Source organism: Panthera pardus, unplaced genomic scaffold (assembly GCF_024362965.1).
Source record: "Panthera pardus isolate Hobbes unplaced genomic scaffold, ASM2436296v1 HiC_scaffold_7, whole genome shotgun sequence".
Taxonomy (NCBI): Eukaryota; Metazoa; Chordata; class Mammalia; order Carnivora; family Felidae; genus Panthera; species Panthera pardus.
The window spans coordinates 18,035,406-18,061,188 of record NW_026527002.1 but is presented as its reverse complement, the minus strand read 5'-3'; the positions used below and the strand labels follow the sequence as shown (position 1 = coordinate 18,061,188).

Genomic DNA, 25,783 nt, shown 5'->3' with positions numbered 1-25,783 from the left:
ATGTGGGGCTCTGTGCTGATAATTCCAAGCCTGGAGCCTGCTTCAGATTCTGTGTCTCCCTCTCTCTCTGCCCCTCCCTCTTCATGCTCTGTCTCTCTCTCTCAAAAAATAAATAAACATTAAAAAAATTTTCATTAAAAGCAGCTACATATTTTCCATTAGATCAATGTTAAGTGTAATATATATGTAGACTTTTATTCCATTTAGATATATCTTTCCTAAACATACACAGGGTTGCTGAATGGAAAAGATATCACTACTTTTACTAAATGTTTAATCTTATGAGATATGTAAATATTTATGACCAAAATTGAATCATATTTTGACAAATTTTATTCCAACAGGGTTGTGGACACTCTTGCAAAGAAAAGATGAACATCCACCCAAAATGTGGTTCAAACTGGAGACTGATGATGCCACAGGAACACCAAGAAGGTAGGAATATTACTTACGTTACGAAGCTTTCTGGAGAGAGCAGGGGAAGCCTCCCAAACAGGTCAAAAGAGGCTTGAAAGAAAACAAGAAAGGAGACTGGCATGGGTCTTTTATGTTGGTTAGGGGCAGGGCTGGAGTAAAGTTTCCTACATACAGGCAGGGACTTGGTATGATTCAAACTTACCACCAGTAGCAAAGGAGGAAGCACCTGACTTTTCTTATCAACTCTCCTAAATGTGGGACAGAAGAGGAGGAGGAGATTTAAGGCTTAAAAGCTGTCAGCAGTCAAACATAAATTTAGGCATACTCCTAACTGCAAACAGTGTTAACATTTTGTAATATGTCCACTTGAAGATAATTAATAAGATTTTTAGGTAATTTAAAGCCTTGTATTGGTATCGAGTTAATTAATCAATATTTACTAGATGCCTAGATCATTTCCATGTGAGACAGAATACTGAAACATTAATTACTAAGCATAATTTTAAATTTATATTTTTCCCTCTTATTTTATGATACAGAGAGAGTATGTAGTTGGGTCTGTTAAGGAAGATGTTCATTTTTTGCCACTTTGAGACATTGTACTATAAGAGATGTGTTTGTGTTAAGCAGATGAGAGTAGTTTTGCCCTAAAGTTAAATGACTGGTTGCTCCAGAATAAGAAGAGGAAAATGTAAGACAAAACCCAAATGAATATAGAAAGTTATGGAAGGTGTGCTAGAAGGGATTTTTTTTTTCTTTTTGTAATGGCCAAAGCTGACTAAAGTTTGATGGGTGTATTAGTTTTCTTTTGCTGCTATAACAAATTACCACAACTAGGTAGCTTAGTCCAAAAGTCCAAAATGGGTCCCACTGGGCTAAAATCAGGATAGTAGGGCTGCATTCCTGCATTCCAGGTTCTAGGAGAGAATCAGTTTTCTTGCCTTTTCATGCTTGTAGAGGCTGCCTGGAATCCTTGATATCACAGCCCCCTTGCATCTTCAAAGCCAGCAATAACTAGTTAGTCTTTTTCACATTGCATCATTCTGACACTGACTTGTCTGCCTCTCTCTTCCACATTTAAACAACCATTGTGATTACATTGGGTCCACCAGGTAATCAGGGATGACTGTTATTTTAAGGGCAGATGATTGGTAACTTTATTCCCCTCTACAATGGAACTAATTCCCTCTTGTCATGTAACAACATATTCACAAGTTTCAGGGATTAGGAAGTGAAAATCTTTGAGGGGCCAATTTTCTGCCTAATACAATGAATTTATTTATAAGATTTTCCAAAGGAGATTTCATGACAAATATTATAATGGTACAAAGATAGAATTTTGTCTTCTCAGTTAAAGTGGAAAATTTTTCTTGGATTATTAGCCTGCTCTAAGAAGTGGTTGTATAAAATTATTCTCATCTTCTGTGTAATCTGTCTATATTACTGCCCAGATCACTATCAGGACTTTAGGTTTTCTGGCAGCTGGCCCTTTCCTTCAGAATATGAAGAACCCTGTGAGCTGAAGCCCGAGGACTTGGTATAAACCTCAAAGCACTCACCACCACAGTAGACCATGCATGGGCCAGAGTTCCTTCTGGATATTAAAGGAGATGTAAAGACATCTTAGTGGATGTCTAGGCCACTAAGTTCTCTCCCTCTTCTTTGAGACATTCATTAATGAACATTCTCTCTATTACAATAGCCTGAACAAACATTTCCTTAATTGTCTAGTACATTTTATCTTTCACAAAAGCAAAAAACCATCCTTAAATTCCCTGTTTTCCAAGCTGACTTATGCTTCACTTGGAACTCCTGCTCTTGAAAAGTGTAGCTTGATCAGCTGTTCAGAGCATGGGGTCTGAAGCAAGTCACAAATTCTGGCTCTGCCATTCATACTGTGTGACAATGGGCAGGGACTTGATCTTCCTGTGCCTCAATGTACATGTACATAAATGGAGATGATGATGATGATGGGGATGATGATAATGGGGATGGTGATGATGATGATGATGGGATGGTGAAGATGATGATGGTGATGATGATGGTGCTGATGAAACCTTTTTGTTACAAAAAGAGCTCAGAATAAGTGTCTGGTTCAGACTGCTGTACATGCATCTGCTCTTATTATTTGAGGAACAACTAAGGCTCACCAAGTGCTAATATTCTGAGGAAAGTTTATTTTCCATTCCATTCTTCTCAACTGAAATTTTATGCTCACCTTTTAACTTCCACACTTACACGGCACATAGATTGTAGGAGAAAAATAAATACTGAGTGAATCAATGGAGGATGAGTGAATGGGGGGATTTTTGGAGGAAGGAAGGAAATACGGGTGAAGAGGCAAGTATTAGTAGAAGAAAAGATGACTGATTTTCATCACCTGTAGTCTTTCTTTACAGTTAAAAGAACAATTTGAATTCTAAGCTCTGTCTCAAAGATATCTCATTAATTCTCAGAAATAAAATTAAATACATTTCATTTAGGGAGTGGGTGCTACACAGGCAGCTGATATGATTAAGAACATTGACTCCATGTTCTGGGGTCAAGGCATGTGAGGCAGTGTGTCCTATCTTCAGTTAATGATGACTATCTCTGGAAACCTGGTTTCTTTCCTTAGGGAAACAGTATAAGTTAAGGTCTGCCCAGATTGAAATGCATCACTGTTCAACTGAGTACAGAAACTTGAATTCACACGTTGATTTGTCAGGAAGACAGAAATGCTTTCAACATACAATCAGCCCCGTCATTTTTCACACCAAACGGAAATACACAGCCTGATCCAGGCACCTAATGTGGGAAATCTTTTTAAACTTTAAAACAGACAACAGAACTGTATGTCATTTTTTAAAATTAAGCTGTAATGTGATATTCCGTTTAGGTTCTGAAACAAATCAATATTTCAGGCAACCAGCCATAACTCTTGCTATCTACTGCCCTCCAGTGGATTTCTGTCAGATATAACCTCTGAAAATTATTTTAAATAATCTATACATAAGCTTTTCTTTCCAATGTGATGTTAAATCTTCAACATAAACTTTAAAAATTCACTTGTAAATACTCAATAATAATCCTCAAGACTTTTTTGTAAATTACCTTGTCTTTAAATGACCTGATGTCAAGGTAAAGTTCCCATTTATTTCCCCCAGAGCTTGGCTCTCCCTCAGGAGTTTGCCGTAGTGTCGGTTTATTTCCGTTTTGGCCCATGTCATTAGGCCCTGAACCTGCTACTACTTCTAACTAAATTCACTCTGGGCAAAAGGAATGGCTTGATACTTGTCAGAAGAAGCTCAAATAGCTCCTGTAGACACTGCCCTGACACTGCTGCAAGCAACCATTTCCTCTCATTTTACAAACAGAAGTCACAAATCAGTGATACCCGTTGAGAGTAAAACTGAGATGCTCCCGCTCCTGGTGACCCCTGGATGTAGCAAGTTCTGATAACAGGAAGCTGACTTCCAGTGCGCTGAGGTTTGACTTGTTCCATCAGAATGTGGTTTGATGAAGTGTTAGCTGTCTTTTGGTGGCTACTCAATTTCTCACTGCCTCTGTTTTAGTAACATTTTTGTTGTTTTAAAATAATACACCTCATGGGGCACCTAGGTGGCTCAGTCAAGCATCTGACTCTTGATTTCGGCTCAGGTCCTGAGCCCCACGGCAGCATGGAGCCTGCTTGGGATTCTCTCTCTCTCTCTCTCTCTCTCTTTCTGCCTCTCTCCCACTCTTGCACTCTCTCTCTCTCTCTCAAAAAAAAAAAAAGTTAAAATAAATACATACACACATAAATAAATAAATAAATAAATAAATAAATAAATAAATAAGATAATATACCTCATAATAAGGGCTGTTCCTCATAAGGGTACATTGGTATAACTGTCTTCCTCATTTTTCTTTGGTAAACATAGAACAAACATTATGCAAAAAATTGGGAATTTAATGCATGAGATTTTCTCAGGGCGGGGAAACTATGGTGAATACCAACTAAATAACAGGACTCTCACAGGTAACTAATTACATGGAAAAGATAATGACCAGGAAGACATTTCTGGAAGAAAATTACTGGTTTTTCCCTTTAAAGTAAGCATGACTAAAGCTAAGCTCAATTTAGTCCTCTAAATATACACATAAAATATGAAATCATTCAGCAGAAACTAGCCTCCTTCTAGCTGGGGTTTTAGAAGTGGGGTTCTAAAATACTGCTCCACCAGTAATTCACCACCAGATTGATGAACACTGAAAATATGTTTTCAGTCTAATGAAATTTTGAGATAACACAGCACTTCAAGTCATGCTATTTGGGTTCATTAGAATGCATTTTCTTCTATATTCTATTTGCTTATCAAAATACTCCCTCAATACCCACAAAAGTGAATATAGGAAATTGTCTGTTTAGCTTATAATAATAATAGCCTCAGTTACATTTTAAATATGCTGCAACTGAACTTTGAGATAAATCTCTTTACAGAATGCTTTAACAAAAAAGACAGATTAAGAGGAGCTCTAGAAAGTGACTGATTAAATTGGACTCTAGTCTAATTTTATATATTCAACATGTATTTCCTTATTCACTCTCTTGCTCTAAAAATATTCATTGAGCATCTACTATATACCAGAATGTAAAATACAGAGGGTTCAAACATGATCAAGAAGGTCCTGCTGAGAAGTTCAACATTTAGTGGGCAAGACAGATGGGTAAATAGGTAATTAAAATACACCATAGTTAAGTGTTGTAATAGAGAGTGGTAGGGATTATTATGGGAACATATAACTCCAAGTGGGGACATTGCAGAGAAGGGGCATTATTTGCATTTTTTAAAATAAGTGAGTTTATTGGGTACACAGTCTGCAGTGAGCCCACTCCAAATGCAAATATAGCCAGGTGCCAAAAGGCTGGCTTGTATGCGAAATTGCAGATAGTTCCATTTGGCCTGAGCAAGGGCAATCTGGCGGGAAAGGGGGGGTCTGCTAGGTGGGTGGTGGCCATATATGTTTCAACAGGTGCTTTGGAAAGTTTATGGAAACAGTTGAAGAATGCTATGATCAGATTTAAATTTTAGAAAGTGTACTCTGATGGAGGAAAAAATTGTGCGAGACATTTCATTAGCAGCAGGAGGTATTGGAGGTATTCCAAATACGAGATGATGAGAAATGCAAAACCAAAAAGACATAAATCCAATAGAATACATCTTAAGAAACTTACATTATTTTCCATATTTATAAATTCTGTAAAGTGAGTGTTTTATAAATCATGCCAAATCATTTCTCAGGTAAAAAATGTATACAAGTAAATTTCTAACCAGAAATATAACCACATATTATTAATATAAGCAGGTGTTGTTCATATTTACTTATTTTTTCTTTTTCATAGGGTATCATTCTGTACACCTACTTGTTTCTGCTCATGTCTCTTATTTGCCAAATATAGAATCAGATCCGAATTTTGCCTTCCCCAAGTATATCCCAGCCCTTTCTAGGTTATTTGAGTTATTTAAAAGTCTTATTCATGGGCCAAAAGAAATCTCTGAAATAAGAGCAGCAGGGGAAAGAATTGATAGGAAAAAATGACAAGAGACAATGATGGACACTTAGGATAATACACTGGCCCTCCACAATGACTAAAGACAATCTAGATCACAGTGCACTGATCCTTAATGAGACGGAGCTAATCTAAGAATCATTTATAAAGGCACCTCAATCCTGGGCCAAAAATAAAATAAAAATGAGCCCAATTTCAATGCTTCAATGAAATCATATTGCAGGGGGGAAAAAGCCAAAACTCTTTTTGACAATTGAACTCCATTTCAGTAGGCAAAAATTAAACAAGAGTGCTTAGTTTAGAGGGCGGGGTGGGGGGGAAGCAAACGTGGGTGTGTTGTCATGACCTACGTGCACTTGAGTGCCCACTCCAGACGGGATGAAGAAGTCTCTTGATGCAAACCCTCTAGGTGCCAAGGTCTGCACAGCCACCTGCTGGCTGTGGGTCTTTGGACACGTTATTTAGCCTGTCGAGGCCTAGTTTCTTCATCTATAAAAGGGTTTCATGGGACTGTTGACATGTTTAGGCCAGGTTCCAGGGGGAAGTCTGAAACATAGTCTCAGGCTGTTTACCCAGGAGATTCTGAGTGTGTTTCCTCCAGTGTGAGGTGAAGCCCCTGCCTGTGTTCAGCCTCATCCCCCTATGGGTGACTGCTCATACACACATCTCCACATTGTAGACACCATGTACCCAGGCTAAATCTTTGCAGAGAAGAGCAATGTTTCCCAAAGAATTAAAATCTACGAGAACGGCACTCTGGCTGAAACAAAAGGAATTCACATTGCAAAGTAAACCTCTAGGTTTTTAGTCTTAAACATCTGCATCCCACTCAAAATTTTCCTTAAGAATCATAGTGTGGATTGTTAATGTTTGGGTAAATAAAGAATCTATTTATTGTTGTTCATGAAAATAAAAGCCCAATCCAAATTCAAGTTTTTCTCTTTTGCTAGATAGAAACGGTTTGCATGCACATTTGAAGCCAGAGTTTGCCCTAACTTCTAGCATTAACAAAATGTTATGTTCATTTAGTTTATTGACTGATTTTAGGAACTGAGTTTTAATTTGGACATCTTCCTACAAATATGAATTTCATCCTTTTTTTGCTTGTTTTTAAATTTGGACTGCTGATTTTAACTTCTTTTTAAAACTTGCAAACTACAAAGCCACATCTGATGGCCAATTTAATGTAAGAAGGGTCTAGGCTCCACTATTAGAGGATATCTTTTTCTTCTTATTTGCCAATTTGAAAACATCTTGAGCTTTTCTTTTATTGACACATCTTCTCTATCATTACTTCCTCTGGGTGAATAATTGAACGTCCAGAGCTAAAAGATGGGATAAAGAGACATGAATAGAGAGAGTTATGTATCAAGTAAACATGGAGATTTTTAAGTTTTTTTTTAAATATTTATCAACACCCTCAGTTTCTAAAACAGATTTTTAGATAAAATATGTGGAATTTAAAGCAAAAAATTAAGATGATTTGTGTGGCCTAAGACACAGCTGAGGGATTCTAAACCACCCCCCACCATGTCAGAATGTCATCTGCTATCAGCTATTAGTTCTACAGCTATTGCTTCACGTGTTGAGGACAAAGAAATGACCCCTGAGCCCACTTGAAAAGTGTTGAGCCATGAAGGAAGCAGGGGAAGACATTTAAATATCTTTTGTGGCTTTTGCCATTTCTCTAGGCAAAGGACTTCAAACTGCTCCATGTGGTATAATCAACTACAAAAATAGAAAATTATCAGAGAGGTATTAGATATTTCTCTTTCTGCCCTCGTCAAGAACAATAGTGTTAATAATTATAATCTAGGGTCCACTAAATTTTATGAAACGTTGTAAAAGTCTCAGTAAGCAGGACAAATGACCCTTGCCTAGTTGCTTATCCTTATAATTACATGCTGATTTTGCCTGAAAAATAGAAATGATTGGCTTCCAGCAAATCTCACCAGGTGCCACTTCTGTATATGGGGAATCACTGCCAACAGGGTGTGAGTTTATGGATATAAAGAAATATCTTCTATCCCAAATACCTCTGCTACGCTTTTCTCAGGCATTTGGGTTTCACGTCTTTGAGATAAGGGGTTCCTTCATCTGCAAAGCGGGAGTAATAATAGCTCTGTACCAACAGGACAGTGAAATGAGATACACGTGGAGGAGCCGAAACCTAATGACCTGGGCACTGCCATGGGAAGAAGGAAACCTAAATAGGAATGTGGGCAAATATTGAAGACAAGCTGGCTCGCTACACAATTTTTCCAAGGGCAAATCCACTCCAATTCCCATGATTTACCTCTTCTCTTCTGACTTATTGAAGTCAGAATTGTGGGATCTAAAAGGTCTCCTTGGAGAAGTTACCAGGCCATTCAACCAAACTGACAATGTTCTACTGATCAGGTCTACTGCTAAGTCTATAATTCATTGCTCGAAAGGAATAATTAGAATGGTTTTATAGCCACCAGCATCATTGGACATTTCCGTGTTCTGCAAAAGCAAACATGCCACCTGAAATTGCCGTAGACTTGGAGAGTGTATAACACCCAAATAAGATTCCAAAATGTCATTACTTATGCCTGTTTTTCTGCAAGGAAAAATATGATCAAAAAGTCATAAGGACAATGTCATAAGGACACAAATGTCATAAGGACAATGACACTTTCTCTTAGTATTTGGTGTAGGATCTATTTCACATTGAAACTTGATTCAGAGACAAATAGTACTTCCTAAAATGTTCAAGTAACATCATTCCAAAGTATTACATTTACAACCAAAATCTGAAATAATATTGTCTCTGGGGGATAAAAGACCGTAAGATGATAAACTGGAGGATGCCAATATTAATGTGTATTATTACCATACATGTACCAAGTGTTTAGCCTATGTCATATCATCTGTGGCAGAGACTTCAGTCATCTCCTGTATGCATGATACCTTTCTTACACATATTTGTAAGAGTTAAACATTTTTTTAAGTTTTCATTTTAATTCCAGTTAGTTAACATACAGTGTGGCAAGATTTCAATATTTTTTATGGCTGAATAATATTCTATTGTATATGTATGTATATATATAGTATTTCCTCTTTATCCATTCCTCAATCAGTGGACACTGGGCTGCTTCCATATCTTAGCTTTTGTAAATAATGCTGCTATAAATATAGGAGTACATGTATCCCTTTGAATTAGTGTTTTTGTATTCTTTGGGTAAACAATAGAATGATTGCTGGAACATAGGGTAGTTCTCTTTTTAACTTTTTGAGGAAACTCAAAAAACATACGATTTTAGAAAGTGACTGTACCACTTTCTATTCCCACCAACAGGGTAGGAAGGTTCCTTTTTCTCCACATCCTCTCCAACACCTGTTTTATCTTGTGTTGCTGATTTTAGCCATCTAACAGATGTGAAGTGATCTTATTATAGTTTTGGTTTGCATTTCGCTGATGGTAAATGATGATGAATATCTTTCCATGTGTCTGTTGGCCATCTATATGTATTATTTAGAGAAATGTCTGTGGATAGCTTTTGCCCATTTTTTAATTGGATGATTTGTTTTTTGGGTGTTGACTTTTATATGTTCTTTATATATTTTGGATACTAATCCTTTATCAGATATGTCATTTGCAAATATGTCCTCCTAATCCATAGGCAGCCTTTTAGTTTTGTTAATTGTTTCCTTCACTGTGCAGAAGCCTTCTATTTTGATATAGTCCCAATAGTTTATTTTTGCTTCTGTTTCCCTTACCTCAGGAGACATATCTAGAAAAAAGCTGGTATGGCCGATGTTGAAGTATTTACTGCCCATATTTACCGGAGGATTTTTATGGCTTCAGGTCTCACATATAAGCCTTTAATCCATTTTGAATGTATTTTTGTGTATGGCATCAGAAAGTGGTCCAGCTTCTTTCTTTTGCATGTTGCTGTCCAGTTTTCCCAGTACCATTTCTTTAAGAGACTTTATTTTTCCCTCTGGATTTTCTTTCTGCTTTGTTGAAGATTAATTGACCATATAGTTGTTGGTTTATTTGTGGGTTTTCTATTCTGCTCTGTTGATCTAGGTGTCTATTTATGTGCCAGTATCAGAGTGGTTCGATTACTGCAGCTTTGTAATATAACTTGAAGTTCGTAATTGTAATGCCTCCAGCTTTGCTTTTCTGTTTCAAGATTGCTTTGCCTATTTGGGGTCTTTGTGGTTCCATACAAATTCTAGAATTATTTGTTCTAGTTCTGTGGAAAATACTGTTTGTATTTTGATAGGGACTGCATTAAATATGTAGATTGCTTTGGGTAGTATAGACATTTTAACAATATTTGTTCTTCTGTTCCATGAGCATGGAATATCTTTCCATCTCTTGGTGTCACCTTCAGTTTCTTTCATCAGTGTTCATAGTTTTCAGAGTACAAGTCTTTCACCTCTTTGGTTAGGTTTATTCCTAAGTATCATATTGTTTTTGGTGCAGTTATAAATGGGATTGTTTTCTTAATTTCTCTTTCTGCTGCGTCATTATTAGGGTATAGAAATGCAACAGATTTCTGCATGTTGATTTTATATTCTGCAATTCTACTAAATTTGTTTATCATTTCAATAAGTTTTTTTGGTAGAGTCTTTGGAGTTTTCCATATAGAGTATATGTCATCTGCAAATAGTGAAAGTTTTACTTCTTCCTTACTGATTTGGATGTCTTTTATTTCTTTTTGTTGTCTGATTGCTGTGGCTAGGACTTTCAGTACTGTGTTGAATACAAGTGGTGAGAATGGATATCCTTGTCTTGTTTCTGACCTTAGGGGAAAGCTCTATGTTTTTCCCCTTTGAGTATGATGTTACCTGTGGGTTTTTCATATATGCCCTTTATTGTGTTGAAGTATGTTCCTTCTACACCTACTTTGATGAGGGTGTTTATCATGAATGGATGTTGTACTTTGTCAAATGCTTTCTCTATTGAAATGATCACATGGTTCTTGTGCTTTCTCTTGTTGATGTGCTGTGTCATGTGGATTGATTTGCAAATATTGAACCATTCTTGTATCCTGGCAATAAATCCCATTTGATAATGGTGAATTATTTTTTAATATACCGTTGGATTTGGTTTGCTAGTATTTTGTTGAGGATTTTTACATCTATGTTCATCAGGGATATTGGCTTGTTGTTCTCTTTTTTTGTGGTGTCTTTATCTGGTTTTGGTATCAGAATAATAATGAACTCATAAAATGAATTTCGAAGTTTTCCTTCCTTTTCTACTTTTTGAGGAGTTTGAGAAGAATAGGTATTAATTCTTTAAATGTGTGGTAGAATTTGCCCATAAATCCATCTGGTCCTGGACTTTTGTGTTTTGGGAGTTTTTAAATTACTGATTCTATTTCTTTGGTGGTTATTGATCTGTTCAAATTTTATATTTCTTCCTGCTTCAGTTTGGTAGTTTCTAGGAATTTATCCATTTCTTCTAGGTTGTCCAACTTGTTTTGATATATTTTTGAGTAATATTCTCTTATGATTGTTTGTATTCCTGTAGTGTTGGTTGTTATTTCACCTATCTCATTTGTGATTTTATTTGAGTCATTTCTTTTTTTTTCATGTTAGTCTGGCTAGAGGTTTATCAGATACACTGATTTTTTTCAAGAACCAGCTCCTGGTTTAATTGATCTATTCTATTGTTTTTTAAGTGTCTGTATCATTTACTTCTGCTCTTATCTTTATTATTTCCTTCCTTCTGCTGGTTTTAGGTTTTGTTTGTTATTCTTTTTCAGCTACTTTAGGTGTAAGGTTAGGTTGTTTATTTGAGATTTTTCTTACTTCTTGAAGTAGACCTGTATTGCTATGAACTTCCCCTCTTAGAACCACCTTTCTGCATCCCAGAGGTTTTCGACTATTGTATTGTTCATTTTCACTTATTTCCATATTTTTTTTATTTCTTCTTTGATTTCCTGGTTGACCTATTCATTATTTAGTAAGATGTTCTTTAACCTCCATGTATTTCTGGCCTTTCCAGATTTTTTCTTGTGGTTGACTTCTAGTTTCATAGTGTTGTGGTCAAAAAAGATGCATGGTATGATTTCAATCTTCTTGAATTTGTTGAGGTTTGTTTTGTGGGCTAATATGTGATTTATTCTGGAGAATGTTCTGTATGCACTTGACAAAGAATGTGTATTCTGCTGTTTTAGGATGAAATGTTTTAGATGGATGAATATATTAAATCCATCTGTTCTATTGTGCCATTCAAAGCTATTGTTTCCTTATTGATTTTCTGTTTAGATGACCTGGCCATTGATGTACGTGGGGTGTGAAAGTCCCCTACTATTATTTTATTATTATCAAATAGTTTCTTTATGTTTGTTATTAACTGTTTTATGGATTTGGATGCTTCTCTGTTGGATACATAAATACAATAAAGCCTTGTATTGTGAATAACTTGTTCTGCAAGTGTTCCATAAGACAAGCAAACGTTTCTAATAAATCTGAACTTGATAAACCAGTGATGTCTTGCAATATGAGTAGTACATGATGCCTAATGTTACATGATCACAACTGACACAACAGTTGTTAAAATTCGCTTTGATATGTGAGTGCTCTTTACGAGCATGTTTCCAGAACGAATTATGCTCTCAAACCAAGGTTTTACTGTATTTACAATTGTATTATCTTCTTGTTGGACTGTTCTCTTAATGATTATATAGTGTCCTTCTTTGTCTCTTGTTATATAGTCTTTGTTTTAAAGTTGATTTTGTCTGATATAAGTATTGTTACTCCAGCTCTCTTTTGACATCCATTTGCATGGCAGATGTTTCTTTGTCCTCTCACTTTCAATCTGTAGGTGTCTTTAAGTCTAAAAATGAGTCTCATGCAGACAGCATATAGATGAGTCTTGTTTTTTTTATCCATTATGTCACCCTATGTCTTTTGATAAAGCATTTAGTGCATTTACATTCAAGGTAATTATTCATAGATATGTATTTAGTGCCATTTTATTACTTGTTTTGGGTTGTTTCTGAATATTTTCTCTGATCATTTCTTGTTTTTCTCTCTAGTGTTTGTGGATTTGATTTTCTTTGGTGATATCACCAAATTTGGTGATTCTTTAGTTTGGCTTTCTTTCTCTTTCTTCTTTGTTAGTGGTTGTTTATATATGTGGTTATCATTAGGTTTGTATCTATTCTCTTCTGCATATAGCAGTCTATAAAGTTGATGGTCGATTAAGTTTGAACCCATTCTTTTCTCCTCTCCTCCCCATATTTTAAGTATATGTTATTGTATTTTATATCCTTTTTTGTGAGTTTCTTGACTGATTTTTTTATAGAAATATTTTTGTTACTGCTTTTGTGTTTTCTGCCTCTATAATGTCTCTTTTGGTGTCTCTTAGCCACTCAATGAGTCCCTTTTAATATTTCTTGCAAGGATGGTTAGTGGTCATGAACTTCTTTTGTTTCTGTTTGTCTGGGAAACTCTTTATCTCTATTTCTACTCTGAATGATAGCTTTGCTGGATAGAGAATTTGGGGCTGCAGATTTCTCCCATTCAGCATTTTGAATATATCATGCCACCCCATCTGACTTTCAAAGTTTCTGTTGAAAAATATCCTGCTAGCCTTATGGGTTCTCCCTTGTAAGTTAATGAGTTCTTTTGTCTTGTTGCTTTTAAAATGCATTCTTTATCACTATTTGTTGACAATTTAATTACAATATGTCCTGGGATGGGTCTGCTTTTGTTGATTTTGACGGGAGTTCTTTGTGCCTCCTGGATCTGGATATCTGTTTCCTTCCCCGGATTAGGGAAGTTTTCAGCTATTCTTTCCTTTTTTAAAATTTTTATTTACTTATGGAGAGAAAAAGAGGGAGAGAGAGCGAGGAGGGGTAGAGAGAGAAGGAGAGAGAATCCCAAGCAGGTTCCATGCTTATCACAGAGCCCAGCCCAAAACTTGATCTCATGATTGTGAGATCTTGACCTAAGCTGATATCAAGAGTTGGACGCTTAACCAACTGAGCCACCCAGGCTCTCCTATTGTTTCTTCAAATAAGTTTTCTGCCCCCTTTCCTCTCTCCTCTTCTGGGACTCCTACAATACAAATGCTATTGCATTTGATGAAGTCACCGAGTTCTCTAAGTCTGTTTTCATTTTGTGTAATTCTTTTCTCTCTCTCTCTCTCTCTCTCTCTCTCTCTCTCTCTCTCTCTTTTGTTCAGTTTGATTACTTTCCATTACTCTGTCTTCTAGTTCACTAATTCATTCCTCCCCTTCTCCCAACCTGCTGTTCATTCCATCAAGCATGTCTCTCATTTTATTTCTCATTTTATTGAGCCCTTTATCTCTTCTATGTTTTTCCTATCTCAATTTAAGGATCCCACTCATGTCTTCCACTCTTGTCTCAAGTCCAGTGAATATCCTTTCAATTATTGCTTTAAATTCTCTATTGCATATGTTACTTAAATCTGTTTCACTTAGACCTCTGGCCATGGCCTTGTCCTGTTCTTTCATTTGGGATAAATTTCTCTGTCTTCTCATTTTGTCTGCCTCTTTGTGTCTGTTTCTATGTGGTAAGAAAATCATCTCTGTCTTCTGCTCTTGAAAGTAGTGGCTTTATGAAGAAAAGGTCCTGGAGTGCCCTGCAGTGCAGTGTCCCCTGTGCACCAGAACCTGGCACTTCAAGAGAGTATCCTGTGTGTGTTGCTTACACCTTGTGTTGTGTCTGAGTCACTTTTCCTTTCAGTGCAGTCATGTGCACTGACTCTCTGCCTGATGTGGGTTGTGCTTGCTTTCTGTGGTGTTAGTGGGACCCAGGGAGGACAGCTCTGAGGGGGGGGCATGCCCTCTGGGGAACTTGAGAGGGGTGGCAGTGTTAGCAAAATTTACTTTGGGACACTAGCCCTATACTGGGTCCCCCAAAGCACTGTGACAGCTCAGGGCTGTGTGCCAGGGCAGCCAGGGCATGAGGCTGGGTGCAGCACATGGCAGTGACGGGGGGCATGTGGCTGAGTGTGGGGCATGGCAGTGGCTGTGTACCCAGTCGCTGTGTGGAGTGTGCATGCAACTTTAACAAAATTTGCTCTGAGTCCTAGGCCAAGGATAGCAGGCTTGGAGAAGGTGAGTTCTCAGGATAACTTGTGGGCATGGTATGCTGCTAGCAAGTTAGGTAGCAAGTATCTGTGCATCCTTGCCTTCCACAAGTTGCTCTGTGTTTCTGCTGGGAGGTGGGGGAGGAAAATGGAAACTGCCAGCTCCCTCATTTTTGGAGAAGTCTCCCAATATACTTCAAAATCAGTATGAACAGGTCTGTCTCCCATTTGCCCCTGGTGTTGTGTAAACTACCACTTTTATCACTCACTAGCTATCACTGGTGAGTGATTTTTATCACTGCCAGCCATCACTCACCCTCCTGGCTTGTCCAGTGCTGAGTCAGCTGACTTTTAAAGTTCCAGGTTCCAAGTCCCACTGTTTTTAAAAACTGGTAAACTCTGGTAATTCAACCCTCTGTTTTTTAAAGCCAAATGTTAATGGAGATTAGTCTTTCCAGTGTGAGCTCCCTGGTGCCAGAGCTCATTTCTCTGCCCTTTCCACCTATGCAGCTCCCTCCCTCCTGTGGGCAGCCTCCTGCCTTTCTGACTGTCCTAACCTTTCAGATGAAGCTTATTCTCTATGTTTATTTGTGGGGTTTGTTTTGCTAGTCTTCAGATTACTCTCCAGCTTATTGAATTGGATGTTGATGGTATCTAGTTGTAAACATGGGACAGGGTGAGTTCAGGGTCCTCCTACTCCACCATCTTCCCAAGTCTCAAGTTAAAAATTTTAACTGACATCATCACTGCCCAGCTGAATGTTACAATTTTAAGACTGCTTTTGTAGTAAAGGTGTGACAATATGTCTAATTTCCAGACAAAGAGGGAAGGAATCCTTCTTCCAGCTTCCAGGTCTTGTCCTTAAAGGAAAAACCACACAGACTATTTCCCCTTCACCCAGCTCCCACTGCTAGGATGTGGAAATAGCCATCTTAAAACACGACTAGACACTAAATGTTGATAATTGTTAAGCAACAGAAGAGGAGCCTGGATTCTGAGGCTCATACAGCTACCATCCCAAGCATGAACTGTGTATTGGGACTTCTGCATTACAGAGAAAAAAACCTTCCATCTTGTTTAATTGACTGTCATTGGCACCAAACCAACTCCCTAACACATCATTACATCTTCACAACAATCTTAAATAGAAAGTGTTGTTATTTTCATCTTACAAATGAGGAAATTGAAGAGAGAAAAAAAAAACAAAAAAACCACTTGGTAGTTTCCAGAACCAGTAAGTGGCAAACCTCAGCTTAAAACTCAAATCCAACTTTCTACTGTATTACTGAAACTCTTACTGTGCTGCAACAGTTTTATGCTAGATCTGGCTTTTTATGACTTTGGAACAGTCATACTTATCCCATTGCAGCCTCAGTTTTTGTTGTCTGTAAAGCCTAGTGCAGGAAACAAACCACTCTAAGTATTTAAACAGAATAAGATTAATACAGAAATTTTCATCTTTACAATAATCTGAAAGTTCTGGATGAGCTTCCACTGGATTTTAGGTTTTAAGGGCATACCACCTTAGATGTGGCCAGGAAATAGCTGCTTTTACTACTAAGGCTGCTTCTACACATACACTGCCTCACAGGTATGATTCAGAGGGCAAACTCCACCCAGAACCTTAGCTGCAGAGGAATCTGGGAAATCTAGCTTTTACCTTTTCAGCTCCTCCAAATAGGAGGAAATGTAGAAGGAAATGAAAATGAATCACAGAGAAAATTAGAAGAAGTAATCTCTAAGAATCCCGGCCCCACTTCTTACTTGCTGTATGTGTGTCTTTTGGTAAATTATTTAACCTATTTGTGCCTCAATTTCCTCATCTAAATATGAGGATAATAATGGTACTTACTACATGGGATTGTTGTGAAGATTAAATTAGCATAAAAATATGTAAAATATTTAGACAGTGACTGGCACATGGTATTATATGTGTTATCTATTATAATTGTTATCATTATCATTAAATCTCTTCTAATTCTAAAATTCTCCAATATTTGTTTCTTAGTGAGTCCAAAAGTTGACGAACATAGGTGACCAACTTCAAATTCAAACACCTTGAGCTGAGAAGTATAGAATTTTAGAGACACATGTACCCTCAATTTAAGAAATTTCAAGAACATTCACCCAGCATTCTCTCACATTAGCTGCATGAAGAACCTTTGACTGTTGGAGAAAATCTGTGACATATCTCTTCTGCTGAGATTTCTGGTCAATTTTTATTTTATTATTTTTTAAATATAATTAATTGTCAAATTGGCTTACATACAACACCGAGTGCTCATCCCAACAAGTGCCTTCCTCAATGCCCATCACCCACTTTCCCCTCTCCCTGCCGTCCACCCTCAGTTTGTTCTCCGTATTTAAGAGTCTGTTGTGGTTTGCTTCCCTCCCTCTCTGTTTGTAACTATTTTCTCCCTTCCCTTCCCCCATGGACTTCTGTTGAATTTCTGAAGATCCACATATGAGTGAAAACATGACAGCTGTCCTCTGACTGACTTATTTCACTCACAATAATACCTTCCATGTTGCTGCAAATGGCATGATATCATTCTTTCTCATTGCCAAGTAGTATTCCATTGTATATATAAACCACATCTTCTTTATCCATTCATCAGTTGATGGGCATTTAGGCTCTTTCCATAATTTAGCTATTGTTGAAAGCGCTGCTATAAACATTGGGGTACATGTGCCTCTATGAATCGGCACTCCTGTATCAGTTGGATAAATTCCTAGTAGTGTTATTGCTGGGTCATAGGGTAGATCTATTTTTAAATTTTTGAGAAACCTCCATACTGTTTTCCAGAGAGGCTGCATCTGGTCAATTTTTAAATAACACTATGGAAGAGCATGATGTTTTTCCTGAAGTAAATATTCTCTCCCTATGTCTCCTACTGATTGGTACCTGTTCTTTGGCTAAATATATGCTAATCAGAATAAATATGGCATTTCAACATCCTTGCAGCTAGGATGAGCACGTGACTAAGTTCTGTCCTATGGTCATGAACAGAAGTGGAACCTCATTTTACCCTTAAACAGAAAGCTATACCTTCTCCTTACTCCTCCCCTTTTTTCTGTCTGTGTTATGCTGCTTTCCCCTAAACCTGCCTTATAAAAGGTGATTGTTAAACATGCAGGAATTTTGCAAGACAGTTGTTAAACTGATGGTAGTTTTATCAGTCATGGTAGAAGTATTTATAACATGGAAATCCATAAATATTACAAATCAGAGCCAATATCCCCCAAATGGGGACTTTTTTTTTAGAGAGTCATTTTACCAACACACCATTGTCCCTGTTCTCCTAGAATCAGGATATGTGAGTAAGATCTGTGGGCCCATATGATAAGGGCAGGTCCTGGAGATAGCAAGGCAAGGAATCTGAGTTCCTAATGCAGAATGAAGCCATTGTGTCAGCTTAGACTCTTTATGTGTGAGATAAACATTTGTATCTAGCTCAGTGATTCTCAGCAGGGGACAACTTTACCCATCACACCCCAGCCCCCAGAGGACATTTAGAAATGTAAGGAGACATTTTTGGTTTCATTAATTTGGAGAGTGTGGTTGTTTCTGGCATCTGTGGGTAGAGCCCTGTGATGCTGCTAAACATCCTACAATATACCAGACAGCTCCCACTTCCAAGAATTACATGATCCAAGATGTCAACAGTACCAAGGCTGAAAAATCCCGATATAGTTTAAGCCATTATTTTGTTGGGTTTTTATTACAGCCAGAAAACCTGTAGCCTAACACTAATATAAATATACAACTGAAATCTCCAGTATTCTTTTATATAAATACAAATGCACACATGCACACATATACCTGCATGTACATGCATATATGTACATGCACTTATATAACAACTGTTATTTAAAATAAAGTTTGAAGGAAACCTATCATATAATGGGTCTCTTAGCGTTTTTCTACTTTTGAGCATTTATTCTTTGAAATCTCTGAACACTGTTCTGGGCAATGGAAGAGGTAATTTACCAAGTGGCTAGAGAGGTCTAAAAGAGTTAATGCTTCTTCAGAAAATGAGTAACTCACTCCTACCTAGAATCTTATATTGGGAGCAAGAGGTGAGGGTGTTAATATTTCCCTTCCAAGAAAGTGGTAAACCTGAGTGCTGTCTGTAATTTCCTCCTGAAATTACACCAAGGATGTTATTGAATTTGACCAATAGAGTTCCTCTGATCACAGAGAAGTAAAAATGGATTCTGAAGAAATGTCCACTGGGGAAATAAAAATGTTGACAAAGATAAAGAAATAGAAATTCAAGCTGTCCACGAATGTTCTGTTGAAATAAAACTGAAAATGCATATGCTTTGACCAGAGTGAAAATGAGAATGAAAAAGCAATAAATACTTCCCAGTCTTTATGTAAGGGAAAAATGGACAGAGTTCTGATCACTCCAAGGCAAACAGACTTTTTAATGATTAAGTATTACCAGAAGTTTATCTCATTTATATAATGTGAATAGTATATCTATAATATAAATTATATAGATGTGTCTGTATGTGTATGTGTGCATATAAACTAAACTGATGAGTTCTAAAATTTTAAACATAATTATAATAAACATTAATTTAACTTGATTTTATCTCTCATATTTTACCTGATTAATGAATCATACTTTTGAAAATAATAGTAACTTTTCTTTCCATCATTCCAGACATACCGTGTGGTTTCTACCCCTTAACACTGTCTGATTTTTTTCTTTCTACCTTTCTTTCTCTCTAAAATTCATCCTGGTCTGTGATTTCTTCTATCCCTCACCTTCTTGAGCAAAATTACTTGGTGCTCTAAATTGTCAAGTACACTATCTCCCAAAATTGTCTAATATTCATCATCATTATTATTTATAATCAAAGCACTTCCTTCCCAGCTCCTCAATTCAAATCTTTTACTGATTTATCAAGTTTAAAAGCTATTATTAATCTAATCACCACCAGACATATATTTATTGAATAGCTTCTATGTGCTAATGCTCTGGAGGAGACACAAATGAATCAGACAGGTCCTCCTCTAAAGAGGCTTATAATCTATTAAGGGAGTTCAGACATTTTAAAGAAATTATATATCATTTACATCATGCTTGAAGAGGAAGTTGTTATGGCTCAGTAAATCATCATAATACTAAAGTGACACATAGTACTTTGTGTTCATATATTCTTTTTTTAAAATGTTTATTTGGGGAGAGAGAGAGAGAGAGAGAGACTGAGGGAAGGGCAGAGAGAGAGGAAGACAGAGAATCCCAAGCAGGCTCCACGCTGTTAGCACAGAGCCCAACGTGGGACTACAAACTGTGAGATCATGACCTGAGCCAAAATCAAGAGTCAGAGGCTTAACCAACTGAGCCATCCAGGCACGTCTGTGTTCATATATTCTTGAATTTTTACACTAAATAATTAAATATCTTTTGGATAATGCTTGATTTTTCAAAGAAAGGTAAATATTTAATTTTGAAGAATCTCTAATTCCTCTTTATAATTTTCTGTACAGTAATTGTTACTATTGGTTTCCCTGCATGTACACAAATTCAGCCTTATAAATGTTAACATGTATGTGCAAAGTATGAACAGAACTGTAGCCTGCATTCCACTCCTGACTCAGGGGTTGCAAACTGGCACCCAAGTCACTTCTAACCCCAGATGTGCTTGGTTGAGCACATACTATCATGTTTTTTAAAAAGCATTATTATTTTTCATACTTCAGGCAATTTATCATGCACATTATTATTTCCGTACTTTTTCTTTTGTTGTTCCTCTGATCTTCAGGTTTAGGCCATTACCCCCACTTGGCCCTTTGAGATATGCAAATTCTGCCTATTCTTTTAAACCTGGGGACCCAAGTCTTGCTATAAAGCTTTTCTTAGTTGTGCTAGTTCTCATTGATCTGACTCTACACCCTTTCTATTATCCATGTAATTTATTCATACAACCTTTCTATATGTGAGATCATGTCCTGAAAGATTCATTCATTCTTCATCTCTGGAAGTGGCTTCTCCTACAAAGACAAACTGACTACTACTATTAACTTCTGGGGAATCCCCTAGAGGTCTTGAATGTCTTAGAGCTTCATTTGTGGTCTAAATTTTCTATACCAATATGCGATTTGGATGTCACCCGGATATCATATCTGTTGTTACTTCAGGTACTACATGTCTGTGTAGGGTTTTATGAATATAAAACATAATGATTTCAGAATAATTTTTCTTGACATACAGAAAGACAACATTTATTTCACTCAAGCTTTCCTATAAGAAGTTAAACAAAATAATCCATAGTTGAAGGCATTACCAAAAATATTCTTAACATTGTTTCATGTATCACTTCAGTGATCAAATAAAGGAAAAAGTTATCTGAATGAAAGAATAAGAATGACCATCTTCACAGTGGGTTTACTTTGGCATGTGGAGAAAAAAATCCATATAGGTTGGACATAAAATAGCAAATGAACTTACTAGGTTCATACAGGTGATGGAAATCCCACTGATGTATTAAAGTTCTCAAGAGCTCCCAAGACCTGGGGATCACTTTTCAACAATTGTAGAACAGCCATAGTTATTCCCGTAATTCACTGCCCCCTTTTCCCTCAACCATTTTACAGCTAAGAGAGGAAAATAGAAACAAAATACAATTTTCCCACTCCCATGTCAGACTCTTTCCATCCTTATTGTGGGAACTGATTTCAAAAGAGTGATACCTAACCCATGGCATGTAGGAACCTGTCACCAAAGTTCTAGTGAATGCGAATATCATATTGCCAGAAAACTTTGAAATTTACTGTTTAGAAAAATACATACTAGATATTAATATAGCTATAAATGGCTATGGAACAACACAAATCATTTTTTCAGTTGCGTACCCAACACACAGGGAAACTGTAATAAACTAATTACTCATGCATAATTTTAACTATTAGAATTACTTATGGTGAGATATGCTAATTCTTTATACACAATACATCACTACTATTCCTAAATAATTCCTTAAGACCCATGTATACCTAAATGTAATATTTAGGATGGGTAAATACATGTAATCATTTGGTGTAAAACCAAGAAGAAGAAAACAAATGAAGCAAAACAACTTCACTCCCTCAAAAATAAAATGAAACCTATAGTCCTTAGTAACATTTCAGATTAAAATTCTTTTTGAAGAGTTTTCAGTTTGTTTTCATTATATTTAATTAAGCTTATTTCCTCCCAAGCAATATATTCATAAGTCTTTCTCAGGAGGATGATCACTCATATTGACAACATGCACTGTGCTAATTCTAGGGCAGAAGGTATGCTCGATGACAAATGTTCTGATTTAACATTGACAAACCACCAGAGTCAAGCAGCGACAGAGAGACTGGATTCCACGGGCAGCTAGGCTCTCCTTTCTAAAGTGAAGAGTTGAGATGGAAAGGCAGGTGTGCAGATGACTTTGCAGATATACACAGAGAAGGTGTGACTTTGCGGCAAGATCTTGTCCATGAATGTACACCAGCATCAACCAGGGCTGGCTTTGAACAGAAGCACATTAAGCTTCGATATTGCCTGTTTGTCCTCCAGCAGCCAGATGAAGAGTGAAGATCATGTGGGATGTTGGGACCTCAAAATTGAAAGAGACTCAGTCCCTGAATTCACCTGGAAAAAGCTGCCTCCTGACTACGAACACACACTTGACTTTTACAGGAACAAAACATTTATTGTGCTCAACCATTAGATTTTGGTTTTGCTGTTATTGTCTTGATATAGCAAATATAGTTAAGTAAACTGTACACACCCCCTTTTTTTGCACAGCACCTGGTCAAGTTGACAACTATAATACTGATAATATGTATACTACTGGATTGTGTTATAAAGTCGTGACTTTCAGTGAAGGGTTGTTATTATTCATGATACTAGTCAAATCCAACATAAGGTTCCTATTAAAATGGAAGTAATTTACTCTCATGAAAACTCATCATTCTCTAGTTATTTAACATGCAATTTAGGTATGGACAATTGAAAGTTTTAGTACCTCTGGTGTGAAAGGCTCTGTTTTCTTCCTATGTCCTCTCATTTGAAATATATTGAGCATATAATCCAAAGAGTAAAATGTTTCAAAGAGATTTTTTTGACATGCATGATTGCGATGTTTAATTTTATGGTCAACCTGTCACGGGGGTACCCATATTAAACACTTCTGGGTATGTCTGTGAGGATGTTTCCAGATGACATTATCACTGGAATCATGGACACAGTAAAGCAGATTGCCCTTCCCAACGTAGATGAGTAGCTGGGATATATCCAAAAGCAGAGAATGGGAGAATTCACCCCTTTTTCCTGCCTCACTGCTTGAGCCAAGACATCTCATCTCATCTTCTGCCCTTGGTCTGGGAGTTACATCATTGCCTCCCCTGTCCCTCAGGCCTTTGGACTTGGGACTTTGGATTGAATTACACCACTGGCTTTCCTGTTGCTCCAGCTTGCAGTTAGCCACCTTGTGGGACTTTTCAGCCTCCATAATTGTGTAAGCCAATTCCTCATAATTAATAAACAAACAAACAATCACACACTACTGATCCTGTTTCTCTAAAGAACCCTAATACAATGATGATCTTTCTTTCTCCTCACTTTTGTTCAAATGAATTTAAAACAAAATCAGGTGTTTTAGAAATATGTTTCCCAGAAATGATATATTTTCAAAACTACATGTAATGCTTAACTAGTTTTTATGCCACAGAAAAAGAGATACTATCAATAATCATATCAAAGATATCTTAAAATGATCTTTTTAAGAAGTTTTAAGTCAGTAAGTTACATAGAATATATTTTTCTATCAAGTACTATATAATTCTCAGTTTTTATTCCAACGTAATATTCATTTTTATAAAAGATTCAGTTTTACTTAGTAGTTCAATTTTTAAGTTTCCAAAGACATATATTAATTAGGCACAAATTTTAACAAATGAGATCAATTACAGAGTAAAGGTAACATTTAAATTAGTGTTGTCTGCATATTCCTAGGTCTTAACAAGTGATACCCATGATCACTGACCTACTAAAGCTTTATCTTTCTCAGTCACTTCTCCAATCCTTGCTGTGGCTTTAATTGATCTACTTGAGTGTCCTAAAAATGTTTCTTTGATACTATTTCCAGAAGTCTCCGAAATGGTTCAAGATATTATTTCAACGATATTTACTCCAAAGCCACAGCAAGTAAAAACTAATGTTTCCTAAACCTGGATATGCATCAGAATTATCTAGAGACTTTGTTAAATGGCTTCACCCTCATAGTTTCTGGCTTAGTAGATTCAGGGAAGCATGCTGAAACATAAAGAATGGGTCTAGAAAGGTCTTTTCCTGCTTTCTCCTCTAGGGTTTTGATGGTTTCCTGTCTCACATTCAGGTCCTTTATCCATTTTGAGTTTATTTTTGTGAATGGTGTGAGAAAGTGGTCTAGTTTCAACCTTCTGCATGTTGCTGTCCAGTTCTCCCAGCACCATTTGTTAAAGAGACTGTCTTTTTTCCATTGGATGTTCTTTCCTGCTTTGTCAAAGATGAGTTGGCCATACGTTTGTGGGTCTAGTTCTGGGGTTTCTATTCTATTCCATTGGTCTATGTGTCTGTTTTTGTGCCAATACCATGCTGTCTTGATGATGACAGCTTTGTAGTAGAGGCTAAAGTCTGGGATTGTGATGTCTCCTGCTTTGGTCTTCTTCTTCAAAATGACTTTGGCTATTCGGGGCCTTTTGTGTTTCCATATGAATTTTAGGATGGCTTGTTCTAGTTTCGAGAAGAATGCTGGTGCAATTTTGATTGGGATTGCATTGAATGTGTAGATAGCTTTGGGTAGGTAGTATTGACATTTTGACAATATTTATTCTTCCAATCCATGAGCAGGGAATGTCTTTCCATTTCTTTATATCTTCTTCAATTACCTGCATAAGCTTTCTATAGTTTTCAGCATACAGATCTTTTACATCTTTGGTTAGATTTATTCCTAGGTATTTTATGCTTCTTGGTGCAATTGTGAATGGGATCAGTTTCTTTATTTGTTTTTCTGTTGCTTCATTGTTAGTGTATAAGAATGCAACTGATTTCTGTACATTGATTTTGTATCCTGCAATTTTGCTGAATTCATGTATCAGTTCTAGCAGACTTTTGGTGGAACAAATCTCTTACTCAACACATCCCCAAAGGCAAGGGAATTAAAAGCAAAAGTGAATTACTGGGACCTTATGAAGATAAAAAGCTTCTGCACAGCAAAGGAAACAACCAACAAAACTAAAAGGCAACCAACAGAATGGGAAAAGATATTTGCAAATGACATATCGGACAAAGGGCTAGTATCCAAAATCTATAAAGAGCTCACCAAACTCCACACCCGAAAAACAAATAACCCAGTGAAGAAATGGGCAGAAAACATGAATAGACACTTCTCTAAAGAAGACATCCGGATGGCCAACAGGCACATGAAAAGATGTTCAACGTCGCTCCTCATCAGGGAAATACAAATCAAAACCACACTCAGATATCACCTCACACCAGTCAGAGTGGCCAAAATGAACAAATCAGGAGACTATAGATGCTGGCAAAGATGTGGAGAAACGGGAACCCTCTTGCACTGTTGGTGGGAATGCAAATTGGTGCAGCCGCTCTGGAAAGCAGTGTGGAGGTTCCTCAGAAAATTAAAAATAGACCTACTCTATGACCCAGCAATAGCACTGCTAGGAATTGACTCAAGGGATACAGGAGTACTGATGCATAGGGGCACTTGTACCCCAATGTTTATAGCAGCACTCTCGACAATAG

General features: G+C 36.9%; 1 protein-coding gene across 1 annotated transcript in view; it reads left to right on the top strand.

The window, feature by feature from the left end:
• CPA6 (carboxypeptidase A6) overlaps positions 1-25,783 on the top strand; it is a 541,372-nt gene that overhangs the window by 135,809 nt on the left and 379,780 nt on the right. Inside the window, exon 3 of the mRNA XM_019453228.2 lies at positions 345-435. Within this exon, the coding sequence (XP_019308773.1) occupies positions 389-435 (47 nt within the window). The 5' untranslated portion in view covers positions 345-388. The remainder of the gene's footprint in view (positions 1-344; positions 436-25,783) is intronic.